This window comes from Lampris incognitus, chromosome 8 (assembly GCF_029633865.1).
Source record: "Lampris incognitus isolate fLamInc1 chromosome 8, fLamInc1.hap2, whole genome shotgun sequence".
Classification (NCBI taxonomy): domain Eukaryota; kingdom Metazoa; phylum Chordata; class Actinopteri; order Lampriformes; family Lampridae; genus Lampris; species Lampris incognitus.
The window spans coordinates 17059328-17082360 of NC_079218.1; the positions used below are offsets into that span (position 1 = coordinate 17059328).

The window sequence follows — 23033 nt, forward strand, 5'->3', positions numbered from 1 at the left end:
AGTGTGAACCTGCTCTCATCTGTGAAGAGCACAGGGCGCCAATGGCGAATCTGCCAACCAAGATGTTCTCTGGCAAAGGTCAATCGGGCTGCACCGTGTTGGGCTGTGAGCACAGGCCCCAATTGTGGACGTCGGGCCCTCATACCATCCTCATGCATTCTGTTTCTCACTGTTTGAGCAGAAACCTGCACATTAGTGGCCTGTTGAAGGTCGTTTTGTAGGGCTCCGGCAGTGCTCCTCCTGTTCCTCCTTGCACAAAGGACCAGATAGTGGTCCTGCTGCGGGGTTGTTGTCCTCCTGCGGCCCCCTCCACGTCTCCTGGTGTACTGGCCTGTCTCCTGGTACCTCCTCCATGCTCTGGACACTGTGCTGGGAGACACATCAAAGCTTCTTGCCACAGCACGCATTGATGTGCCATCCTGGATGAGCTGCACTACCTGAGCAACTTCTGTAGGTTGCAGATACCGCCTCATGCCACCTCTAGTGGTGAGGGCACTAGCAAAATGAAAAACTAACCAAAGATCGGCCAGAAAAGATGAGGACAGGCAAATGGTCTGTGGCCACCACCTGCAAATCCATTCCTTTTATAGGGGTTGTCTTGCAAATTGTCTAATTTCCACCTGGTGGAAATTAGACAATTTACCAACAGGTGAAATTGATTCACAAATCAGTGTTGCTTCCTAACTGGACAGGTTGATATCTCAAAAGTGTGATTGACTTGGAGCTACATTGCATTGCTTATGTGTTCCCTTTACTTTTTTGAGCAGTGTACATGTTTGGTTCACTATACATTATTCCAGCAGGCTGGGTTTCATTAATGGTCCATTAACTATTGCAAAGCAAAGAACCTAGTTAATCTTAGAGCTGTTGCAATAATCTTAGATGGGAGACCCATAGAAAGTTTATTTAAGCTTTGATATGTGGCTGAGCTCTGATTTAAAATAATGCCCTGAGTTTTTAATCCGAAAGGGGCACCTCACCACCCCCACGGCCACCACCACAGAAAAGCAATTAAAGGCACTGTCACAGAGCCCTCCTCCATGTCCTCTTATTTTTCTGAAATATGAATAAATTGGTTGTGCAAATTAATGCACAGAGGGAAACCACATTTCGTCTATGGCAGTTACTAGTAATAACAATCAAGCATGTTTATCAATTCACTCTTCAGGAAAGAAAAATCTCACGTGATTTTATTCAGTGGTGTTTCTCGTAATTCGTTAGTTTCCTGTCATATTGGAAAAATATTAATACCCCTGCAAGCAAACTAATAATATTTGCATGCATGGGCAGGAATAAAACAGTGATAACAATTGCAAAAAGTATATAATTATAGGAAATATATCTTAAGATGAATTATATCTTGCATCCACCTGGCATAGGAATATACAGTAACTGCAAGGACAGCAGATTGAGTATTAACCAATAGGATCAGCAGCTTTTGGAAAGGTGTCAGGGCAGAGGACACTCTTCAGGGCTTTCACTGTATTACTGACACCTATTTATTAATCTTCATAATCCTATTCCATTACCAGATGGGAAGACGAACGGGAGGTAGAGAAATAATATTAAGAAGACAGGTAGCAACAATGGCAAACGGGAGTGTATGTGTACATGAGTGTAAAGAATTGTGATATTGTGCACAGTAATATGCATAATGTGTGTGTCATTGTGTTGGAGGAAGAAGGACAAGTGACACCAACCAAGAAACTGAAGACTTTAATAAATAATCTGTCATAATATATGTCATTGTGCCTTATGTCTCCCTACAGTCAGCTTTAAATCGTGTTTCAATGCAAAATTAAAAACAAGATCAATTTGGCATCATATTAATGATCAAACATGATAACTTGCCCAGTGATTGGAGATTTGGGGATTTTTTTTTTTTTTTTACAAAGGGAAGAACCTTGAGAATATATTAAGCAATGCACATAGGAGTTTATTTTCTGGAATAATACAGTAAGACAAACTAGTTTTGTGTATTTGTTGACTTGTAATCAAATGTAACAATTCATTTTTTTTACTTATAAATAAACATAAAAAAATAATTTGCTTAGTTCCTTGTTAGCATATTTTTCATTATGCAAAGAATTGATAAGTAAGTATTGATAAGTAACTCGAAAATTGCTATGAGTATGGTTTCTGGTATTGCATATAGTTTTCTGAGGGGTCAGCTCAGTAGTTTGTAGTTAAAACTGAAAATGAACCAGGTCTGAGCACTTCATATTGAATTATGGGAGGACAGCCGGAAGTGTGAGGAAATCAGCTTTTGGAGAAAATTCAGTTCGAATCATGCTTTATTTAAGGATACTATATTTTGATTCTATTCGGTTTCTGAAATGAGCAGGAATTTCAGAAAGAAATCACGGTCGTTTTGCCAGTGTCACACTACAAATAAATGAATTATTAGTGTTTCTCAGATAACTGGTTAAAGAATGTTTATCCTCATGTGACTGGATGGTATGACTCACGTCACTCATTTGGGGGTAGAATGTACTATGCCTGAGTCAGTCACAGTCCAAGAAATTCTCAGTGACTCTGCTGTTTCAAAATTAACATGATCACTCACTTAATTGCCTGCCCACCCACCCACCCGTAAAACTCATTTAGCTTCTGTGCTCATCCTTTGGACTTTAGGTTGTAGCTGGGGCATCTGGGGTAGTACCAGCTTCAGGACTGCCCTCTGCTACCTGGTTTAGCAAGAAGAACTTCAGCACAGGGTCCAAATATTCCATGATGGTCTCCTTGACCCCTTTCTCCAGTAAGTACCCTTCTGTCTCAATCTCTGTGTTTTCCTGCCCAGCCACTGCCTCCATGGCTGTCTGCAGGAACCGCAAGCTCACCAGCACAGACACCTGAAAATGAAAAGGTGAAGAAATGTTAGGAACAGGTACATATAAGGTACATAAGATAATGGTAATCTTGCAGCCTTACCCCAGATATGAGCAGACTGGCAACAAAAAGTCACATTTTATGGATACAGTTTAAAATGTTTACACATAAAACACAGAAAACACAGATCTCTCTCCTGATCCACTTGCCATATGTCATCTACTTCTCACCAGTTCAAGCAAATCCTGTCTTAAAAGTATTTTGGTTGATGCAACGGCTGTGTTATGAAATACATCTGTGACTCTGACAGCTGAACCACTTTCTTAAATTGCCTAGCATACTCATTCTGCTTGTACAATATGTTCCAATGCAGTTTCTCATGTGCTGGTCAAGAGGCAATAGCGTATTGAGAATAGAATATATTTTATAAATGCAGATTTCCTCTGGCAGCAGTTTCCTTCATCCAACCCTGCACTGCTGTTTCCATATGTGTGATCTGCATCCAAATTACGACCTCGGCCCTGCCTGAAATGACTGCAGAACCACTATATTTTGTTCTCATAGTACCTGTATCATGAAAACTGAGAGCACCCCGGCACCAATGGTGTTCATTAGGCCCATGTAGTAGTTGACCAGGGCCTCCCTGCAGCCGCGGATGTAGATATTAAGCTCCTCAGTCTGGTGTTCATAGTTGTAGTGAGCCGAGTTGTTTGTGAGGTGATACTGGATGCATGGACGGGGAGAGCTGGGGTTGCAGCAGCTGAAAGGGACGCCATCCAGCAAGTATCGACCATCCACGTTGCTCTTGATGCGGCTGCAAAGAGAAAGGTGGAAATCAAGAGTGAGCGGTGAACCCTCAGAAGTAAAGATACAACAAGACAGGGTCCACAGGTGGCCTTTTCTAGCAGAGGGTTTACAATTCCATTAGATGGGCCCTCTATCATCTAGCCTGATGTGTGCACCAGGCCAAATTCGCCAATACACAGGTTTCCGTTCTAGCCATAAAGATGTTGTGGAACTGGACAAAAACAAGGAGTTGGGGAAAACTTCATGCTACTCTGTAATGTTTTCCATAACTTACTCTTTTACTTCCTTAGAACTGAAATCGAGATAACGGTTGCTGATCCACTGGACTTCAAACCAGTCCCTGTAGTCGGTGTTTCCACAGCACTGGAACTCCATCTGTAGGCGGTCGATATTCTGTTTCTGGAAACACCGTCCCGGGGTGTCTGTGTCCTTGTAGAAACGGATGCCATTCCTCAGGCCAATTTTCAGAGACGACTCCAGATTCCCCTTCATGGCGTAGCTCATTATCACAGCCAGTAGCATGAGGAAGGTGAAGAAACAGGAAATGGCGAAATAGGGTTTCAAGAACGTCTTCCAGCGAGGAAATCGTCCGGCATCAAGGGCGTCTTGACAGATCCTTGCAGCAAAATAGTTGATTCCCAGGGAGGCCAGACCAACAATCATGAGAGTGTTGGGTACAATGTGTATTTCTGTGTTATCCATCACCTGTAAGTCAGTCAGCATGCATCAGTATTTTTCTTTCCAGTAAATTTACTGCAAATTCATGTCACTCTAAACTTGATCTAAGCCCAGTGTTTATCAGTACAGATATTAATATTGATATTGGGGATATTGATATTGGTATTTGTGATATTGATATTGATATTGGGGATATTGATATTAATATTGATATTGAGGAGCTACCCAACTGAACTGCACTGTTTGCAGCAGCCCTAGTGGGGCACATCAGGGTAAAGGTTCTTACCTATGGGCACCTGGCCAGTAATTGTTTAGGAGAAGAATTTTCTCAATAGGGATTCAAACCAGCAACTCTTCTATGAGAACATTTCTTCTCTTATAGAAATAAGAAAATGGGTGATGGAAAAATGTGAAAAAATTTAATTTTTCAGCCTTTATCTGTATTGGCTTATTAGATTATTTATTCCTATTGGTGTGCCAGACCTTGGTTGTCCAATTTATTAACACCTTTGCAGCAAGAAGCAAGAATGGTCAGGCGTTGAAAAGCAACACCTTGAACCTCCAGACCTGCATGTTTTCTAAGATGACTTGAAAATATTAGAATGCACTTAAAAGACAAAGCACGTAAAATCATTCTTTTGAACTGCATAAAATTTGAATAAGATCATGAATGTTGCATTGTTCTTCAACCTTAGCCGGGAATTTTTATTTAATGGTGAGAAGTATTTCCATATTCAAATGAAGTTTGTATCACATAATGAAAAGAAAACGTTTTATTCATATTCAAATGAAATGTATGATGAAAGAATTAGTTTTTGTTGTGATTGTTTGGCACTGACCACCGGGATGCACTTGGAATAGCAAAACCTATAGCTTCATGTTTCTATGCTCATAAAACGACACACACTGATATTCCATAAGGACCTTGTTATAGAAGCAGTGGCCTCTATGTAGGAGTAATATGTTATAATAAGTTAATAATAATAATAACAATAGTAGTAATAATAATGTCCTAAGTTATGATGTTATTATTGTTATTGTATTATTAATAAGTTATTTCCAGTGTTAACTGGCAATCCAAGCAGCCTGTCACTTCTGATTATTAGCTTATCGGATGATCAACTTGGAAGCCATGAACTGACCAGGTAACAAGGTCTATGCGTCCTTTCCACAAATACGCTGTGGGACTCTACTTGGCTAGATTTGGATTTGAGATTTTGAATTGTTTCAGAAATACAAATTCTCTGCAAGCAGTTTGACGGATATTTGAGAGTATGTTGCTTCTCATGAACCCGACATACTGTGCAATCTGCCTTAAGAGTCTGGTTGGTGTATATCTACAACTACCCACTGGCTTTGGCGGAGGCCTAATCGTCTAGTCAGACTGCTGTCATCACCCCCCCCCCCAGTATACTCATCAGTTGACTACCACAGTATCGAGCTGTTTTAGTAATTCTACAAGCTGTCTTCGCTATGTCAAAGATATCCATCCATCCATCCATTATCCAAGCCGTTTATCCTAACCAGGGTCGCGGGGATGCTGGAGCCTATCCCAGCAGTCATTGGGCGGCAGGCAGGGAGACACCCTGGACAGGCCGCCAGGTCATCACAGGGCCGGCACATTCACACCTAGGGACAATTTAGTACGGCTGATTCACCTGACCTACATGTCTTTGGACTGTGGGAGGAACCCGGAGCCCCCGGAGGAAACCCATGCAGACACGGGGAGAACATGCAGACTCCACACAGAGGACGGCCTGGGATGACCCCCAAGGTGGGACAATCCCGGGGTTCGAACCCAGGACCTTCTTGCTGTCAGTCCACTGTGCTAACCACTGCACCACTGTGCCATCATCTCAAAGAGATGTTTCCTTGTAATAAAACTCTTCTGTTTAAGACTCAACATCCTGGTGTAGTTGAAATAAAGTAATACTGAAGAGGTGCAAGTAACACTGGAGTACTATAAATGTACTACAGAAACAATGTTATGACTTTTTGACTGCAAATAATTAGAGATATACAAAAATATTCATACTTGTGCGATAAATATTCAAATATAGCAAATATGTTGCGTGGGTTTTGCTGGCGCTGGAAAATTTTGATGGCTTTCTTTAAAGGCGGGGGATTAAGGAACAGTGCAGCCTGCTTTATTATACGATGACTCAGGTCCCAGTTAAGTCAGAGACATTTGCCTCTAGTTGGTCCCCATATAATAAGAAATAAGAAACATTTTATGGTCAACAGTATGGGTTCAAGGGTGAGTGCTGCTCATTTCCCCTGGAATCCTAAAAGATTTGAACCATGACCTTGTTAAATAGGCATTCGAAATATGATTAGACCCACTCTTGGCAATGTGCCAAAAGAAGAGACGTTAGCAGGAATGCTTAGCAAGACTGTAGCAGTGGTTTGAACAGATATCTGGCAAAGATGCTGTGTTTGCATGTGTAAAATATTCTGGTACTTATTCCTTTAAATGTATGTGAATGTTCTCATTCATCCAGGTCATGGTTATCCAAAGGAATTGAATCAAGTGCAACTGGACTTGGTTATATATCCGTGAAGACGTTTCACCTCTCATCCAAGAGGCTTCATCAGTTCATGCCTTTCCTAGACCAAGAAGGCACGAACTGATGAAGCCTCTTGGGTGAGAGGTGAAACGTCTTCACGGATATATAACCAAGTCCAGTTGCACTTGATTCAATTCCTTTGGATATTCCTTTAAACAATTACGTTAAAGGTGTCATTAGATGCATTCCTCCACAACTGTTAAACATGATGGTAGACCTTTCAGAATACATTTTGTGGTATTATTAGTGTCCATATACTGACTTCATAACACTAGTTAAGACCAGAGGCAAGATTACTTGAGTTAAGTCTATCAATGCATCTGTGCCTTCACATTTTTCCCTATTGCATGGATGGAGGAATATCTCGGCACGCTTTTTATACGGAACTTATGCCATGCATGTCTTCTACACAATACCCTTACTAAACTCATGTTGAACCTTGAGATCTGCAGTAAACAAAACTTGAATTTCTCAGACATATGAGTCAAAACTAAACTTTTGACCAGAAAAGTGCTTTGGCATTGCTTAAGTTTAACAGTAGCAGCGCGTAAAACTTCACAAGTACCTCTGCCCTCCTTCGGAGCTCCGTCTTTAGGAAGCAGCCCAGGGTGAAAGTGATGGCACCAGCCAATGTGGCCAGCCAGGAGAGGAGCCACAGTCCCTGGGCAAGCTTCACCCTCTTCTCGAAGGGAAATTTCATCTTCATCACCACCATGGTTGCAGCGAGGGGCCTGTTACACCAGGGGAATAGGGGAAGGAGAGTGGCGAGGAGGGAATGATGCTCTGCCTTATCTGTGGGAGAGGAGGAGAGTGCAGAGACAGGACCACATAGCACACAGAATTCAAGAAAAAAAATGAACCAATTATGTTGGATCGATTACAATTCAAAAGGTTTCCCAAGAAGACACCGATGATATCCACATGAGAAAACAAAAAGCTTTTTTATCCAGAAATGAAAAGGGTAGGAGATGCTAGTGCAAACGGCATCCTTTAAGAAAACTAAGAGCCTGAACGAAATAATGAAACTTCTATATCTCAGTTGGTAATATCTTGGATTCACTGGTGTCAGCGTGCCAAAGTTCACCTTATTTGTTGCCCCAAAAACTGCTAGAAAAAAAAAGTCCAGCTGTCGTCTCTGACCACTGTATATTGTCCGGTGTGCCACACAGTGGATTTGGCACACTGGATTTGGCAAAACTGGATCCCTGGAACGTCTTACCCCTAATGCCTTACCTATCCTATTAAACTGGTCGGTGAATCCAGGCCATTGTCTGCTCAGCAAACCTAACCTCCCTCATAATACGGGGGGGGGGCATGAATGACAAATGAAATTGATTATGACAAGTAGATAGATATAAATAAGCATTACTGTATGGAGCATGGACTTTTGTGACACGCCTTCAAAACACACACACACATATACACATCCAGTGTCAGATATGAGATGAATAGGGAAAAGTACAGTCATTTCTCAAAAATATTTCATCAGAGTGAAAAAATGTAAGATCGAATAATAACAGCGCTCTCCGTTTTCTTTTCTTTTTCTTTCATTTCCTTTATGATTTTGTACGACTGTCGGACATTTTCCCCCCGGGATGTTAGGAATATTAGGAATTCAAAATAGTATTTTGTTCAAACTGGATGAGCTATGTTCAGGTCCATGTAGTATTGTGCATTGTTCCTCCTCTAATGGAGGTGTAGGAGGAGTGAAAGGAGGAGAGGCAAAGCGCGTAAGCGGTAATTATCCCGTCTAATACCCCATGAAAGGCTCAGCAGGGAAAGTTGAACTCCTTGGGGCCCTTTTCCGCTGTACAACCTTGTGGTGGACTTATCATCACCCAGTAGTGTTTATTTATTTATTTATCTATCTATCTATCAGCAAAATAGAACAACTTGTATTCATCCTTCATTTCACATTATTCCAGAAACACTTTAATTTGATTGACACTTATGACCAGTGTGTGACAGTTTGCATAAACAACTTAACACTTGGTCTTCTGGTTTGTTCTAACAATGCGGAATCCTTTGAAAATGGGATGTAAGAAGACATTAACTCATAGAGTTGTAAACAGCTACACCGAATCACAGCCAAAACATTAAAACCACCTGCCTAATATTGTGCAAGTCCCCCTCGTGTCGCCAAAACAGCTCTGAGCCATCGAGGCATGGCCTCCACAAGACCTCTGAAGGTGTCCTATGGTATCTGGCACCAAGACGTTTGCAGCAGAGCCTTTAAGTCCTGTAAGATGTGAGGTGCAGCCTGCATGGATTGGACTTGTTTTTCCAGCACATCCCCACAGATGCTCGATTAGATTGAGATTTGGGGAATTTGGAGGCCAGGCAACACCTTGAACTCTTGGTCATGTTCCTCAAACCATTCCTGAACAATGTGTGCAGTGTGGCAGGATGCATTATTCTGCTGAAAGAGGCCACTGCCATCAGGGAATACCGTTGCCATGAAGGGGTGTACTTGGTTTGCAACAATGTTTAGGTAGGTGGTATGGGTCAAAGTAACATCCACATGAATGCCATGACCCAAGCTTTTCCAGCAGAACATTGCCCAGAGCATCACGCTGCCTCCGCTGGCTTATCATCTTGCCATAGTGCATCCTGGTTCCAACTCTTCCCCAGATAAACTGCACAGACACACCCGGCTGTCCACATGATGTAAAAGAAAACGTGATTCATCAGACCAGGCCACCTTCTTCCATTGCTCCATGATCCAGTTATGACGCTCCCGTGCCCATTGTAGGTGCTTTCGGTGGCGGACAGGGCTCATCATGGGCACTCTGACCGGTCTGCAGCTACACAGCCCCATACACAGTAAGCTGTGATGCACTGTGTGTCTGACACCTGTCTATCATAGCCAGCATGAACTTTTTCAGCAATTTGAGCTACAGCAGCTCTTATGTGGGATCAAACCAGACAAGCTAGCCTCCGCTCCTCGTGTATATCAACGAGCCTTGGCATGACCCTGTCACAGGTCCACCGGTTGTCCTTCCTTGGACCGCTTTTGGTAGGTACTGACCACTGCATACTGGAACACCCCACAGGACCTGCTGTTTTGGAGATGCTCTGACCCAGTCATCCAGCCATCACAATTTGACCCTTGTCAGTGTCACTCAAATCATTACGCTTGTCCATTTTTCCTGCTTCCAACACATCAACTTCAAGAACTGATTGTTCACTTGCTGCCTAATATATCCCACCCCTGGACAGGTGCCACTGTAATGAGATAATCAATGTTATTCACTTACCTGTCAGTGGTTTTAATGAGTTAGCTGATCAGTGTAAATGACTCACAGGCTCACATCCTTTTTTTCAGCTTTCTTTTCTTTCCATTCTTTCCTTTTATAATGTTGTATGATTGTATCTGAAGCTGGGCCCTGGGAAGTGAGGAAAACTAAAAAAATCCGGTTGTGTAATATGTTTGAACTAAGTGAAATAGAGACATCCCTGCGGCACTCTTCCTTGGGTAATGGAGAGGTGTTTTATGAGGGAAAGGAGGAGAAGCAAAGAAAGTGCCAGGCTCCCATTTGTGTTGTGATATAGCTTTTCATACATCGACTGAGAGAGGATGTCAACCTGACGTTGGTGGTACAAGTTCTTTGAGGCTGCAGAGGTGTATTATTTACGTTGGGAAAATCAGCAGTCAGCCTCGCGTAAAGACTAACGTCGGTGGAAGGAATCAAAAGAGATAACCCATCTACATTATCGAATAAACCCAAAACTTGGATTAAAATCGATCAATCTGCATTCAGGGCAACAGCTTTATTGCTTGTTTTATTCGATCTCACAATTGGCAATACATGGAAGGAGGTCTGGGTGATTTTATTTATTTTTTATTACAAAGCAATTTAACGTTACTACTTGTAGATTCACCACTTAAAGAAAGGAAGGAAATAAAACTGTTCACGAGGAGAGTAAAATATCTTCAAATAAACACATGCATGTCTTCCTAGCTTAGCGTTGTAAATGTACATAAATATACACGCAGGTATGTGTGTGTGCAGGATGACTACAGTGGTTTGTTAGATTACAAGAGGAGACATGTTATACAGGGCAATACAACGAATTACAGCAGTACTCTGAATAACTGTGATGGCTACACCAACATATAATATCCAATGTAAATAGCATGCAATAAATAGATGAGGAAAACCACTCTTTTATTTTCTGATTTTTAAAGATAAATGAGTATTTACTTCAAGTAGGAAATGCCTAAATCTGCATCAGTGGAGTACAGATACAGTAGAGATAGTATTTTTTTTTAATTTAATGTCCAAGTAAAGGGTACATTAAGGTAAAGAAATATATATTTGTGGGTGTATTAATACGTTATGTACATATTCAGCTTGAAACAGGTGAATAGACTTCTGCCTTTTGAGTATAAATACACTTTGCCTACCTTTTGTACTGTAACTACGTACTTGTAAATCTGTACTTACTACTGTACTTGTGTGTATATTAATATTGAACATTATGCCTTAGAACTGGTGAGCGGCTCACGTTTTGGGATATACGACCAAATGAGAGGCCAGCCTGCATTTATGAGTAAAGCATTCGTCCATGTTGTTTGATGCGACCTCTGGAAGATGTAACAGCCGGTATCTGTATGCAGCTTATGAAACCACAAGAACGTGGCCTCCGCTGTCAACTGTGAAAACTGAAATTAGATGTTAAGTCTACTGTTGGTAAGAAAGGAAAGAGGAGATCCGGCGTCCAGGTGGCGTCGCGGTCTATTCCCTTGCCTACCAACACGGGGATCGCTGGTTCGAATCCCCGTGTTACCCCCAGCTTAATCAGGCATCCTGGTCGCTCAGGGCGCCTGTTCGGGGGGGGCTTGATCCTCCTCCCATGTGCTACGTCCCCCTGGCGAAACTCCTCACTGTCAGGTGAACAGAAGCAGCTGGTGAATCCACATGTATCAGAGGAGGCGTGTGGTAGTCTCCAGCCCTCCCCGGATTGGCAGAAGAGGTGGAGTAATGACCAGGGTGGCTCGGAAGAGTGGGGTAATTGGCCAAGTACAACTGGGGGGGGGGGGGGGGTAGAAGATCGCCTCCTCACTTTTGTCATTGCTCTTTAATTATGCTCTTTTCTGTCTTGGATTTGTGAATGTGTGTTTAAATATCAGATCAAATATGGCGATTTGACCTTCCTATACCACCCAGAGGACAAAGGTTTTGCCTCTATTTCAACTCTCCAAACATCTAGCTCGGCTCATAACAGCACAGTAGTGGCTGCTGAATACAACTATGATGAGAAAAGAAAACATGCTCATCTGTTAAAGAGGACTGGGAGCTGCTTGTCTTGCCTTCAGAACAGCCCATTAAGTGGTGATCTGTTTTTGTGTATTCACATCCAACAAAAAGATTCTTTCCCTCATCTGTCTATTCTCTATACCTTCTTTTCCCACTTCAGAGCTGTGGGGCTGAGGACTCCGGTGCCTTGCAGGAGACATCAGACACGTTCTCATTTGCATTCATATCTATGGGCAATTTAGAGCGCTCAGTTCACCTAATCTGCATGTCTGTTGGAGTCGGAGGAAAACCACAAAGTCACAGGGAAACAAGCAATTTGTTAACATGCAAAACACAAACGGTGTTTGCACTGTTCAGCTCCTAGATGTGAATGTGTGTGACTGTGTGCATGTGAAGTAGGTCGTTTTTGAAAAGGAGCATGCTTGTAATGCTGATGTAACCCTAAAGAAATGTAACGTCTTCAACGGCAGTGAACAGTGTTCACGTTATTTCCTTACAGCTTCGTTCGCTCCCCTTTCAACACCTCATCTGGAACACCTCCTACCCATCCTTGAACCTCAGCCCTGCCCTGACCATCACTGGGCTGCAGTTCACAGATGAAATGGTTGAGCATCCTTTGGGCTGACTGCAAGCTGGCCAGGCTGCCAGCTGGCTCTGACCCACTGGTATCCTGCAATCTTCCCCTTATTGTTTCACTGTCATTCTTTGGCCTCCAGTGATGAATGATCTCATTATCAGAATCATCTATTACTTCGTGCTCTGAATGGTGGAGGTCCATCATGGCCGCCGTTCCTCTTAGCTCCTCCTGCATGTGATGTGCCAAGGGGATCTCCTCCAGGCTGGCAGACCGGATGCGAATGGGAGAGCAATGCTTTGGGCCTGCGGTGATGCAGCCAGTGGGACTGGTATGACTAGTAAGAGGGACTGGTACAAGATCACGGTGGACAGTGAACTGGAGATGAGGAATGTGCAGGGAGCGTGGAAGGTGTGGTCTGACAATTTCCTCCCCACCCGACTCACTGTCAACATCTCCTTCCCCTTGCCCTGGCCAGTATCTGTGATCGTGTCTCCATGGCGAAAATGCAGCAGCTCTTTGACAGCCTCTGTTGGACCCTGTGAAGAAAAACCGCGGGGTTTCTTCGCCTATCTCAGACCAGTCAGATTCCTCCTCCTCTGGAACCGACACCAGTGACTGTTCCTGCCCTGTTGCCTTGGCCTTTCCATAGTTGTGACTATCCATGAACTGAGCTGGAGGCGGAGCGATGGCAATAACAAACTGATTGACGGACTCATCTGAGTGGAAACACTGGTCAAGGGTATCACGTTGTGCTGGTGCCGCCTAAGTAGAGGTGGGTGTGGAGAAGTTAATAGATTTATTTACTGAATGTTCAAAAGCAAATCATTCAAATACATAAAAAAGAGGGGAAAGAAACTTTTTACTAAAGTAAGCTATTGGAATATTTATATTTTAATACACACACACAAACACACACACACACACACACACACACAAACACATACACACACCCTTATAAGTATTCCAATAGCTTTATAAAGGGGAGGTGGGAAAAAAAATATAAGAAAAAAACGTTAAACATTTTCAGAAATAAATGTCTGAATCACAGAGTGCACATCAAATTGACCAACAAGTTAAAATACAGCAATGTCATCATATATATTTGATCATTTAGATTTATATTTTAGTATCTGTGATTTTGTTGTATTTTTATTTCTGGGAAAGGAGGTGAAATTCTCACGTTCAGAGTCTCCCTGTTGGCAGCGGTTTTTGCATGTGCAAGTTGCTCCGTCAGTGCTGAGATGCGTTGGTTCAAGCTCTCGCGATCCCCTTCCATATTCTGAGCCTGAGGGAGCACAGACAACTCAGATGACAAACATGCGTTGGACGCTCAGCAGTTTGGCAGGTAAAGGGCAAATCACAGACTTCTGCATTCAAGTCCGCCCTGTCACGAGTGTTCATGTAACGTCAGGGTGATATCCTGTGGACCACTCCGGAGAGACTCGAGGGCATGGTTAGCTACAGAGGAAAACCCCTGGGGCTGGTAGGGATTCAGTCTCTTGCTCAAGGACGCTTGACGGCTGTCATGGAGGCCTGACAGTCTCCGTAATGACAAGGCCAGGCTGCTGCCCGACTCGTTCATCTCCTCTCTCTTAAACTCACCTTTCTGTCAGTCTCAACTATTTATCTGCTGATTTTAAAACAGTTTGCTGAAGAAAGGTCCATTAAAGTCCCTCTCTAGAACATAACACAGTAATGTATGGTAAGTGTGCAAATATCAGGTAGGCCATTTGTGGAATGTCATGTGAAAAATGTGTAGTAACGGTTAGCAGGGGATCTCACCACCGAATGAAGCTTTTGTTCCAGAAGATTATTGGTCTGCTGCGTGGAAGAATAGTTATCTTGTAGCCTAGAGAGGGTGAGAGAGAGAGAGAGAGAGAGAGAGAGAGAGAGAGAGAGAGAGAGAGAGAGAGAGAGAGAGAGAGAGAGAGAGAGAGAGAGAGAATATTAACAACCAGTGTGCAGAATCTCACATGATGTGATGTCAAGTAGAATCAGTGGTCAGATTATCATGTAAAGTTGAGGCACCACTTGACTTTCTATCATCTAAAGCTTTGGACAGAACTGCGGCACTGTCCACGGATCACGATGAGACAGGGATGGGAGATCACAGATTTTACGACTTGGATCTGTGGAGCTTCTCCTCGTGTTTTGTCAGTGCTCAACTCACACGATAGGTTTTCCTCTGAGTTTGCTCAGATTCGTGTTTTTTTAAATGACGCATGGCTGAGAAAACTAGACTTGTTCTCTGACGGGTGTCTAGCTAGACTGGTAAAAACAGGCGTCCAGGTAGCGTAGCAGTCTATTCCGTTGCCTACCAATGCAGGGATCGCCGGTTCGAATCCCTGTGTTACCTACGCCTTGGTCGAGCGTCCCTACAGACACAATTGGCCGTGTCTGCAGGTGGGAAGTCGGGTGTGGGTATGTGTCCTGGTTGCTGCATCAGCACCTCCTCTGGTTGGTCGGGGGTGCCTGTTCTAGGGGGGAGGGGGAACTGGGGGGGATAGCTTGATCCTCCCATACGCTACGTCCCCCTGGCAAAACGTCTCACTGTCAGGTGAAAAGAAGCGGCTGGCGAGTCCACATGTATCAGAGGAGACAAGTGGGTCTGCAGCCGTCCCCGGATCGGCAGAGCGGGTGGAGCAGCAACCGGGACGGCTCGGAAGAGTGGGGTGATTGACCGGAAACAATTGGGGAGAAAAAAAGAAAAAAAGATTGGTAACAACAGATTGGAGTTTACACATGATAATAATAGAAGATGATCGAGTCTACATGTTTCCTCACACTGCCAAGAGGGTTCTGTACTGTCAAGTCACAGTGGAAAGGTTAAAAAAGTGGTTTTATTACGTAGCTAGCTTTAGTTGGCAGTCTGAAATTGTTGGACCTGAACAATTGAGTTGAAGGTTTTAGATTGAAACTGTGCAGCACTGACCTTTTAAACTTTTCCATGAGGCCGCTAAGCTCCAAGCGTGTCCCCTGAAGCTCTGCCTCTAGGAGCTGGTGGCTGCTCATGAATTCTTCACCCAAACACTCCATCCTCACAGCTGTCTGGAACAAACTGTGGTGCAGATCCTCATTCTGTCCCTGTAACTTCCTGTAAGGCAAAGTAGATTAAAAAACAACAACACAGTGTGCGAAACAATGTCTAGTGAGCTCTACAGGCACCTGGATAGTGACACTATGTTTTATATTTGGGTTCCAACACATACTCTTATTACTGTGGCTGTGACACAATGATGGTCCAGCTATGGGGGGAAATTGCAATGTACTGGCTGTATTTTCAGGGTGTTTACTTTTCAGTGTGATTTTTATACGTTACACTATGAATAGTGTCTTTAGTGTATGCATAGCTTGAAATGAGGCAATATCAAGTATAGTAGCAAAAATAAAACATAGCTCTGTGTGCACATTATAGATTGAAATAATTGTGTATCTGCAACCTTCATTGTGTCAGTCAAAGTAAAGTGGATAGCCAACACATCTATCAGAATGTAAATGTCCAGTACATATGAAAAGAACTTAGGTATGTATTGTTTACTTGGAAGTCATAGATTAATTCCTATATTAGTTAATAATATTGAGATTCTAAATAAACTTACTTTACTCTACCCATTTCCTGTTTTTTATCCTATAATAAAAAAACAGAAAAATTAGTGAACTACAACACAAATATGAACATTAGAAATAGAAATACATTCTAAAACACCAACAAAAGACAAACGGAAAAACAATGGAGGCAACACGTGTGACAATTCCCTGGTGTGACATGTGAGGTCATGTGTGATAACTAATCTATTGTTCTTCTACAACGAGATCAATGTTTAATGCCTAAATCAATACTAGAGCAAATGAGTGGAATATTATTGCATAACACCTTAATCAAGAATGTAAAACATCCTTGCCAGGTTGTCAATAGGTTGTCATTAACTGCCAAATTGTCAATAACTTCATGGAAGACACTTTGTTATAAGTCAAATCATAGCTATCGTTTAAACCCCAACATCAATAACATACTTTATGCAAAGATGAAGTTGAGCTTCGGTATCCTGTCTGTTCTTCATCTTGACTGGAGGAGCTGGTAGTATTCCTGGATGAATGGGATTCAAGTTTCCTTTCTGAGGACAGACTGACAGGGGAATTCCTTTTAGAATGGCTATGGTGAGGCTCGGGCGTTTGATGGGAAGAGTGATGACCAAGGTGTGATTCTGAGTGAATAGGACTGTGTTCAGAATCTGAGACAGTTGCTGGGTGGTGAAAGTCTGAATGAGAGATGTGATGATGATGGTGAGAATCATGTTGGTGGTGGTCTTCATGTTGATGGTGATGAGTGGGACTGTGGTGGTCTCCGTGGTGATGATGATGAGGTTGGTTATGGTGGTCTTGATGAGTGGGGCTGTGGTGGTCTCCATGGTGATGATGATGAGGTTGGTTATGGTGGTCTTCTTGGTGAGGAGTGGAACTGTGGTGGTGGTCATGGTGATGGTGATGTGTTGGGCTTTGGTCTCGATGATGCTGGTGATGAGTGGGGATGTGATGGTCATCATGGTGATGGTGATAAGTTGGACTGTGGTGGCTGTCATGGTGATGTTGATGCGCTGGGCTGTGGTCTCCATGTTGATGGTGATGAGTGGGGCTGGGATGGTCATCATGACCATGGTCTTGATGATGATGGTGATGAGTGGGGTTGTGGTGGTTGTCATGGTGATGGTGATGAGTTGGACTGTGGTGGCTGTCATGGTGATGGTGATGTGTTGGGCTGTGGTCTGCATAGTGATGGTGATGAGTGGGGTGGTGATGGTCATCATGATGATGTTGATGTGTTGGGCTGTGGTGGTTTCCATGATGATGGTGATGAGGTGGGCTGTGGTGCTCATCATGGGGATGGTGATTTGTGGGGCAGTGGTTGTCATGGTGATGGTGTTGGTGATGAGTAGGGCTATGGTGGTCATCATGTTGATGGTGATGTGTTGGATTGTGGTCTTGATTGTGATGGTGGTGAGTTGAACTCTGGTGGTCTCTGTGGTTATGAGTTGGGCTGTGGTAGTCTCCATGGTGATGGTGATGAGATTGAGTGTGGTCTTCATGGTGATGGTGATGACTATTTTTGTGGTCTTCTCCAGAATCTTGGGTCATGCTATGGTGTTGTGTTTTGTTTGCTTGGTCGCTGTGGTGTTGATGATGACCTGAACTCTGGTGATCTCCATGCTGATGACATGGTCTATGATGAATGTCATGGCAACGAATCAAGCTGTGCTGGTCTTTACAGTGATGATGATCATGACTTGAACCATGGTTATCTCCATGGTGATGAGCCGGGCTGTTGTAGTGGCCTCCGTGGTGCTGTTTTGGACTGTGGTGGTGTCTGTGCTGACGGTGATGATCTGGGCTATCGTGGCCTGTGTGGTGACGGTGATGTTTGGAATTGTGGCGATCTCCTCGATGATGGTGGTGGTGGTGTTCATAAGTAGGTGAATGGGAGCGATAGTGAGAACTCAGAGACAATGAGCGATGCCTTTGGGGGCAGTGGTTTTTTGGGCTGTCTCTAATGTCTGTGCAACTTCTACGACTATGATGCACACAATGTGGTGAATCTCCTCTAATGTGATGATGACGGTGGTGGTGTATGTGTTTAGCCCGAGAGAGCCTACTAGTATGGGAATGCTTGCTTAATTGAGAATGCATGCTGGTATGAGAACAATTACTGGAGGTAACTGAGTCTGCACTGCTGGGCCGTCTCTGCAGTGATCTTTGCCTCCTCACTCTACCGTCAACTTTAGGGGATCTCACAATGGCCGGGCCTGTGCTGTTGGGTTTATGAGCATCTGTTACCCCAAGAGAGGTGAGTCTCAATGGACTAAGCACCTGCCGAGTGATCTCATTAAGAAATGCAGAGAACTTCAGTTTCTCTTTTACCAAATTCTTCCTTGTTTCAATGTTTCTCCTTTCCAGTTCATCTTCATCAATATTTTCCATCCCACCTCTTTCTTTATGGCTTGGGAGGGCCTCCATTGACTTAGCTTTACGGAAACTTCCGTCTTTCCCCGAGTTTCTGGTCATCCTTGGTTTGTTCTTTAGAATTCCCTTGGCAGAGTTGTGGTGAGAGTGCATCTGTCTCAGTCGTTTCTCTTTGGCAGAGACCTTGTCTACATTACCCTTGTCATCTATTAAAGGTGTGGTGTCTTCCTCTTCAAATGCTTTTTGCACCCTTGAGATGTCAGTACATGACTGTGAATGCTGTGGTTTCCGAAGCTGATGTTTGTTTAAAGACTCAGTGCTGCTCTCAGAGGACAGCGTACATGAAGAGGTTGAGGTTGAAGAGGAGGATGAATATGAGGAAGAGGATGATGTTGTTGTTGAGGATGAGGAAGAAGAAGATGAAGAGGAACCGAATGAGGAGCCAGACGAATTGTCGGACGCAGATGAGTGGGAAATCCCATCAGCAGCATGATGAGGTTTTTGTTTACAATGGTAATTGTGACGGTCAGGTTGACGACGGTGGGAACTGCTGTTCTCTGCTGTTGATTGGGTGCTGTTACAAGAGAGCAGCGTTATAATTGCGTTGAAGTACATGCGGTTCAAATACAAATATATTTTTTCCTACCAATCACACTTTATGTAAAGAAAGAATCAGCGCATGACTAAAAACTACTTCAAGCCATAGTATTTATTATGATTATTTGTCTGTGTAAATGAGAAGCTCCACATTCATGATATAAATAGGAAAAAAATTGTGCAAGTGAAACATTTGTCAGACTTACTTACCCATGGCTATCACTTCCATCTGATTGATGGGGCTGTTGCTGGTGGTGGCAGTGGTGATGACCATGATTTCGGTGATGGAGTTTCTTGTGTTGGGATTTTGGGCTAACTGTCTTTCGGTCCTTAAGGACCGTTTCTCGATGGTCCTGTATATCAGCCTTGGTAACTTTGTTGTCCTTAGTGTCCTTATGAGGCTCTACTGGTCTTAAATACTTTTCCATTGCTGGATACTGTTTCTGACTGAATTCCCCCCGGAGTGAGTGCAAAAGTGATCCCAAAGGCAATGTTTGCCTTGGAATGACTTCACTGCCAGAATCAGTCTGTTCCAGGGATCTGTGTTGATATTTCATTAGAGCACTGTCATTGTCACCATAAATCACGAAACTGACTACAATATTCAAATTTAAATTCTATATTACAACTGGAAATGAAACTGCCATATCATATTTCACCCAACCGCTACTAACATACTGATTAAAAAAGGGCTAATGCTAAGAAAACATTGATTTTTAGTTTTTCTGTACACCATTTCAGAGCTGTTGTAATGTAACTAAAAAAATAAAACCAAACGGAAAATTGGGGTGATACAATTCAGTTCTACATTGCAGTTTTAAAAGAGCTGATGTAATTGCAAATTGCATTGCCAAAGCAGTAGCAGCATGGAAAAATGTGACATGAAAAGTTGATCCTGCCAGTGCTAACAGTTAACTGCTATATCAGCAACAAACGGATAAACAATTGAAGAACTTTTCTGCTGTACTCAAGGAATGTACCCGGATATTGTTTTGTAGCTATCATAGCCAAGAACGGTACTTACTTGATCAGAGAGGCCACAGGAATGACACAGGGCGAGGTGCTCATCGATGTTTTGTACCAGCAATGCAATGACTATCTCTCCCCCTCTTGAACTTGGCAGTCCATGTGAATCCCACGCATACAAATCAATAAGTATTTCTGCACCCATCCAAAGGCCAGAAGACAAGTTACCAGACACAGCAATTACAGTTCATCCAAGCCTTAGCTCACAGAGGCAGCCTTTTCTTCCCAAAGGATAAATCTGATGCAAAACGCACAGACCGTGACAGTTAATTCTGAAGACATATTTTCTTTATTAATGCCCCCCCCCCCAGCGACAAATATCTTCATTCAAGCTTGCTGAAGTTTCCTGTTGTTTTTGTTCATGTGATGCAACATGATCCTACAGCTATTTTGTTACACTGTGAAACATATGGACGGCTGAGTCCAATGGTGTGAATTCATACACAGTAAATTACAGTATATTAGAATTAATACAGTAATTCATACATTCTCATTATGCCCTCTATTTTTTATTTTAATATACTTTATTAATCCCTGTGAGGAAATTATTCCCTGCATTTAACCCATCCTAGCTGTGTAGCTAGGAGCAGTGTGCAGCTGCCGTGCAGCGCCCGGGGACCAACTCCAGTTCGTCTTGCCATGCCTCGGTCAGGGGCACAGACAGGAGCATTAACCCCAACATGCATGTCTTTTGATGGTGGGGGAAACCGGAGCACCCGGAGAAAACCCACTGCAGACACAAATTCCACACAGAGGACGACCTCGGATGACCCCCCAAGGTTGAAAACCCCGGGGTTCGAACCTAGGACCTTCTTGCTGTGAGGCAACAGCACTAACCACTGGGCCACTGTGCCGCCATTTGGGATGCGGGGACAGCCTGCTGATGCAGCATTCCTTGAGTAGGTGGGGGTAAAGTATTGTATCAAGGACAGTGACACGTATGGCTGCAAATGAAATCAATCGCAGGCACTCCTATTTGCATATCAAACCTTAAGGTGAATGCTAACATCTAAGCCTTCCAAGTGGTTAATGTTTAGGCCCTGAATTAGAACATGGGTGCAAAACCATTAGTCTACGTTCTCACAAATACTCCTTGGGTTTACCATGGTCCCTTAAACAGTGTGGCCTAGCTACACTACAGTAAGCCAATGAACACTAAAGGAAAACTGACTATGAGGATCCTCACTGATGGAATGAGCCTGTACAGTAAAACTAGACGTATGGTACAGGAAGCTACACCTGGATATTTAATACATCAGAGTCTTTAAATTTATGCATTTGCCTTTACCAAACACAGCAAAGTACCCCAGGAATAGGACAACCCTGCCATTGTTATCCAATTGTGATGTTTTGATATGTAAAACTGTATTTTGTGCAGATTCTTTGCAGAAATAAGAAGCAAACCTCTAGCCACGAGAAGATACCACCCATCAATAACACTACCACTATAGTAGTATGGATCGGCCAACATCTCCGCCTGTTAATGTAGATACAGAACAGTCCATTATCATTACTATTATCTAACTAGTTCATCAACTAACAAACAATATCATAATTATTAAATAATTGTTCCAAATAGTGTGCTGAATTGGGGAACTTGCTATAACATCTAATTCCATTTCTCTCAGGTTTAGAAACACGATACGTTTCCCCTTGAGATTATACTGGCAATGTAAATGAGAAAACAGCAAGAAACCATTTTCCACACCTCTTGCAAAACTTTCCTAAATATTTCATCAGTGACTCAAATCAATCAGCAGTTTCACTGTTAGAAATATCACGGTACAAAAAAGTACCATGAAAAAGGCCAACCGATAGAGACTTTTGAACTGCAAACCTCTCATTATTTCTGAATGTAATTACACAGCAGCAATACCAACAAAGAGGTGATGGTTATTGACCAGGGTGTCCCTATTGTGTCAGTGCAATGGGCACTGTAATAACTCACAGTGAGCATAATGTCATTGAGGATTACATTGAATTCCAATGGCGTGAAAAAGGCGAAAACACAATCACACGTCAGCCCGGTTTTATATCAAAACCATCAGATGCCATATAAATCCGGGATGAGTGAACCTAAACATAATACGCATCAGAGATGAACCAAATTGTGGACATATGCAAGATCTGCCTTTGGCATTACAATTTTGCTTTGCCTTTTGCCGTTGCCTCCGGCAGCTTTCCACTAGTCAATACAGCTCAGACCATCTGCAGTTAATGTCAACCCTGCACTGATGAAACAGTTTGGCACAGAGAATGGAAATTCAACCAAGGCAGGACACATACATGCAAACACGTGACATGATCTGCCATGCAATTCTGAATTGCATGGTTTTGCCATTGAAACGATGTCATTCCATTTTACTGCCTTTGCTTGCATAATTGTTTTAATTTAAATTCATCTTACATTCATAGTCTATGCTTTTGATAGAATGATTTAAAATATGTATGCGACAGCTTGGGTTTTATATGTATTGTGAGGTGGTAAAATGTTTGTGAAAGTGTTTGACAGTGGGTAACAAGATCACAGTCTGCACCAGAGAATCCAACCTTGGTTTCAGGTGTCTCATGTTTCTCACTTTAGACCAGCTTCTTATAGTTTGGTCCCTAAAAGTGAGAGGTTAGGAGGTGGGATTTCAGATCACGACATTTGTTTTTTGCACAGCACCAGTGCGATGTCCACTAAATGGAGACTACAGTTGTTACTGAAGGCACAGGAATTCCGAATTCAACATC

General features: G+C 43.0%; 2 protein-coding genes across 2 annotated transcripts; both read right to left on the minus strand.

Annotated features, from left to right (window-relative positions):
• Positions 1–2630: 2630 nt before the first annotated feature.
• Positions 2631–7596, minus strand: rom1a (retinal outer segment membrane protein 1a). Its single transcript, XM_056284215.1, has 4 exons — positions 7447–7596; positions 3911–4341; positions 3397–3643; positions 2631–2852 (listed from the first exon to the last, which is right to left on the minus strand). The coding sequence occupies exons 1-4, from the start codon at positions 7594–7596 to the stop codon at positions 2631–2633; spliced, it is 1050 nt and encodes a 349-aa protein (XP_056140190.1).
• A 5039-nt stretch (positions 7597–12635) lies between these two features.
• Positions 12636–19545, minus strand: si:dkey-273o13.3 (serine-rich adhesin for platelets). Its single transcript, XM_056284216.1, has 8 exons — positions 19482–19545; positions 18332–19234; positions 17984–18210; positions 16734–17842; positions 15652–15813; positions 14502–14568; positions 13884–14004; positions 12636–13462 (listed from the first exon to the last, which is right to left on the minus strand). Exons 1-8 carry the CDS (start codon positions 19543–19545, stop codon positions 12636–12638), a joined length of 3480 nt encoding a protein of 1159 aa, XP_056140191.1.
• Between the last annotated feature and the right edge of the window lie 3488 nt (positions 19546–23033).

What these genes read in the sequence shown, in the direction of transcription:
- si:dkey-273o13.3 (XM_056284216.1), bottom strand. Translation starts at nt 19,545, where the DNA reads ATGGTCATCACCACTGCCACCACCAGCAACAGCCCCATCAATCAGATG. An exon ending in TAAACACATACACCACCACC is followed by an intron (nt 18,211 to 18,331) that starts GTCATCATCACA and finishes ATTGTCTCTGAG; the next exon opens with TTCTCACTATCGCTCCCATT. An exon ending in GAACGTGAGAATTTCACCTC is followed by an intron (nt 13,463 to 13,883) that starts CTTTCCCAGAAA and finishes CAGCACAACGTG; the next exon opens with ATACCCTTGACCAGTGTTTC.
- rom1a (XM_056284215.1), bottom strand. Translation starts at nt 7,596, where the DNA reads ATGGTGGTGATGAAGATGAAATTTCCCTTCGAGAAGAGGGTGAAGCTT. An exon ending in AGCTCCGAAGGAGGGCAGAG is followed by an intron (nt 4,342 to 7,446) that starts GTACTTGTGAAG and finishes ACTGACTTACAG; the next exon opens with GTGATGGATAACACAGAAAT. An exon ending in AGTTCTAAGGAAGTAAAAGA is followed by an intron (nt 3,644 to 3,910) that starts GTAAGTTATGGA and finishes TTCTCTTTGCAG; the next exon opens with CCGCATCAAGAGCAACGTGG.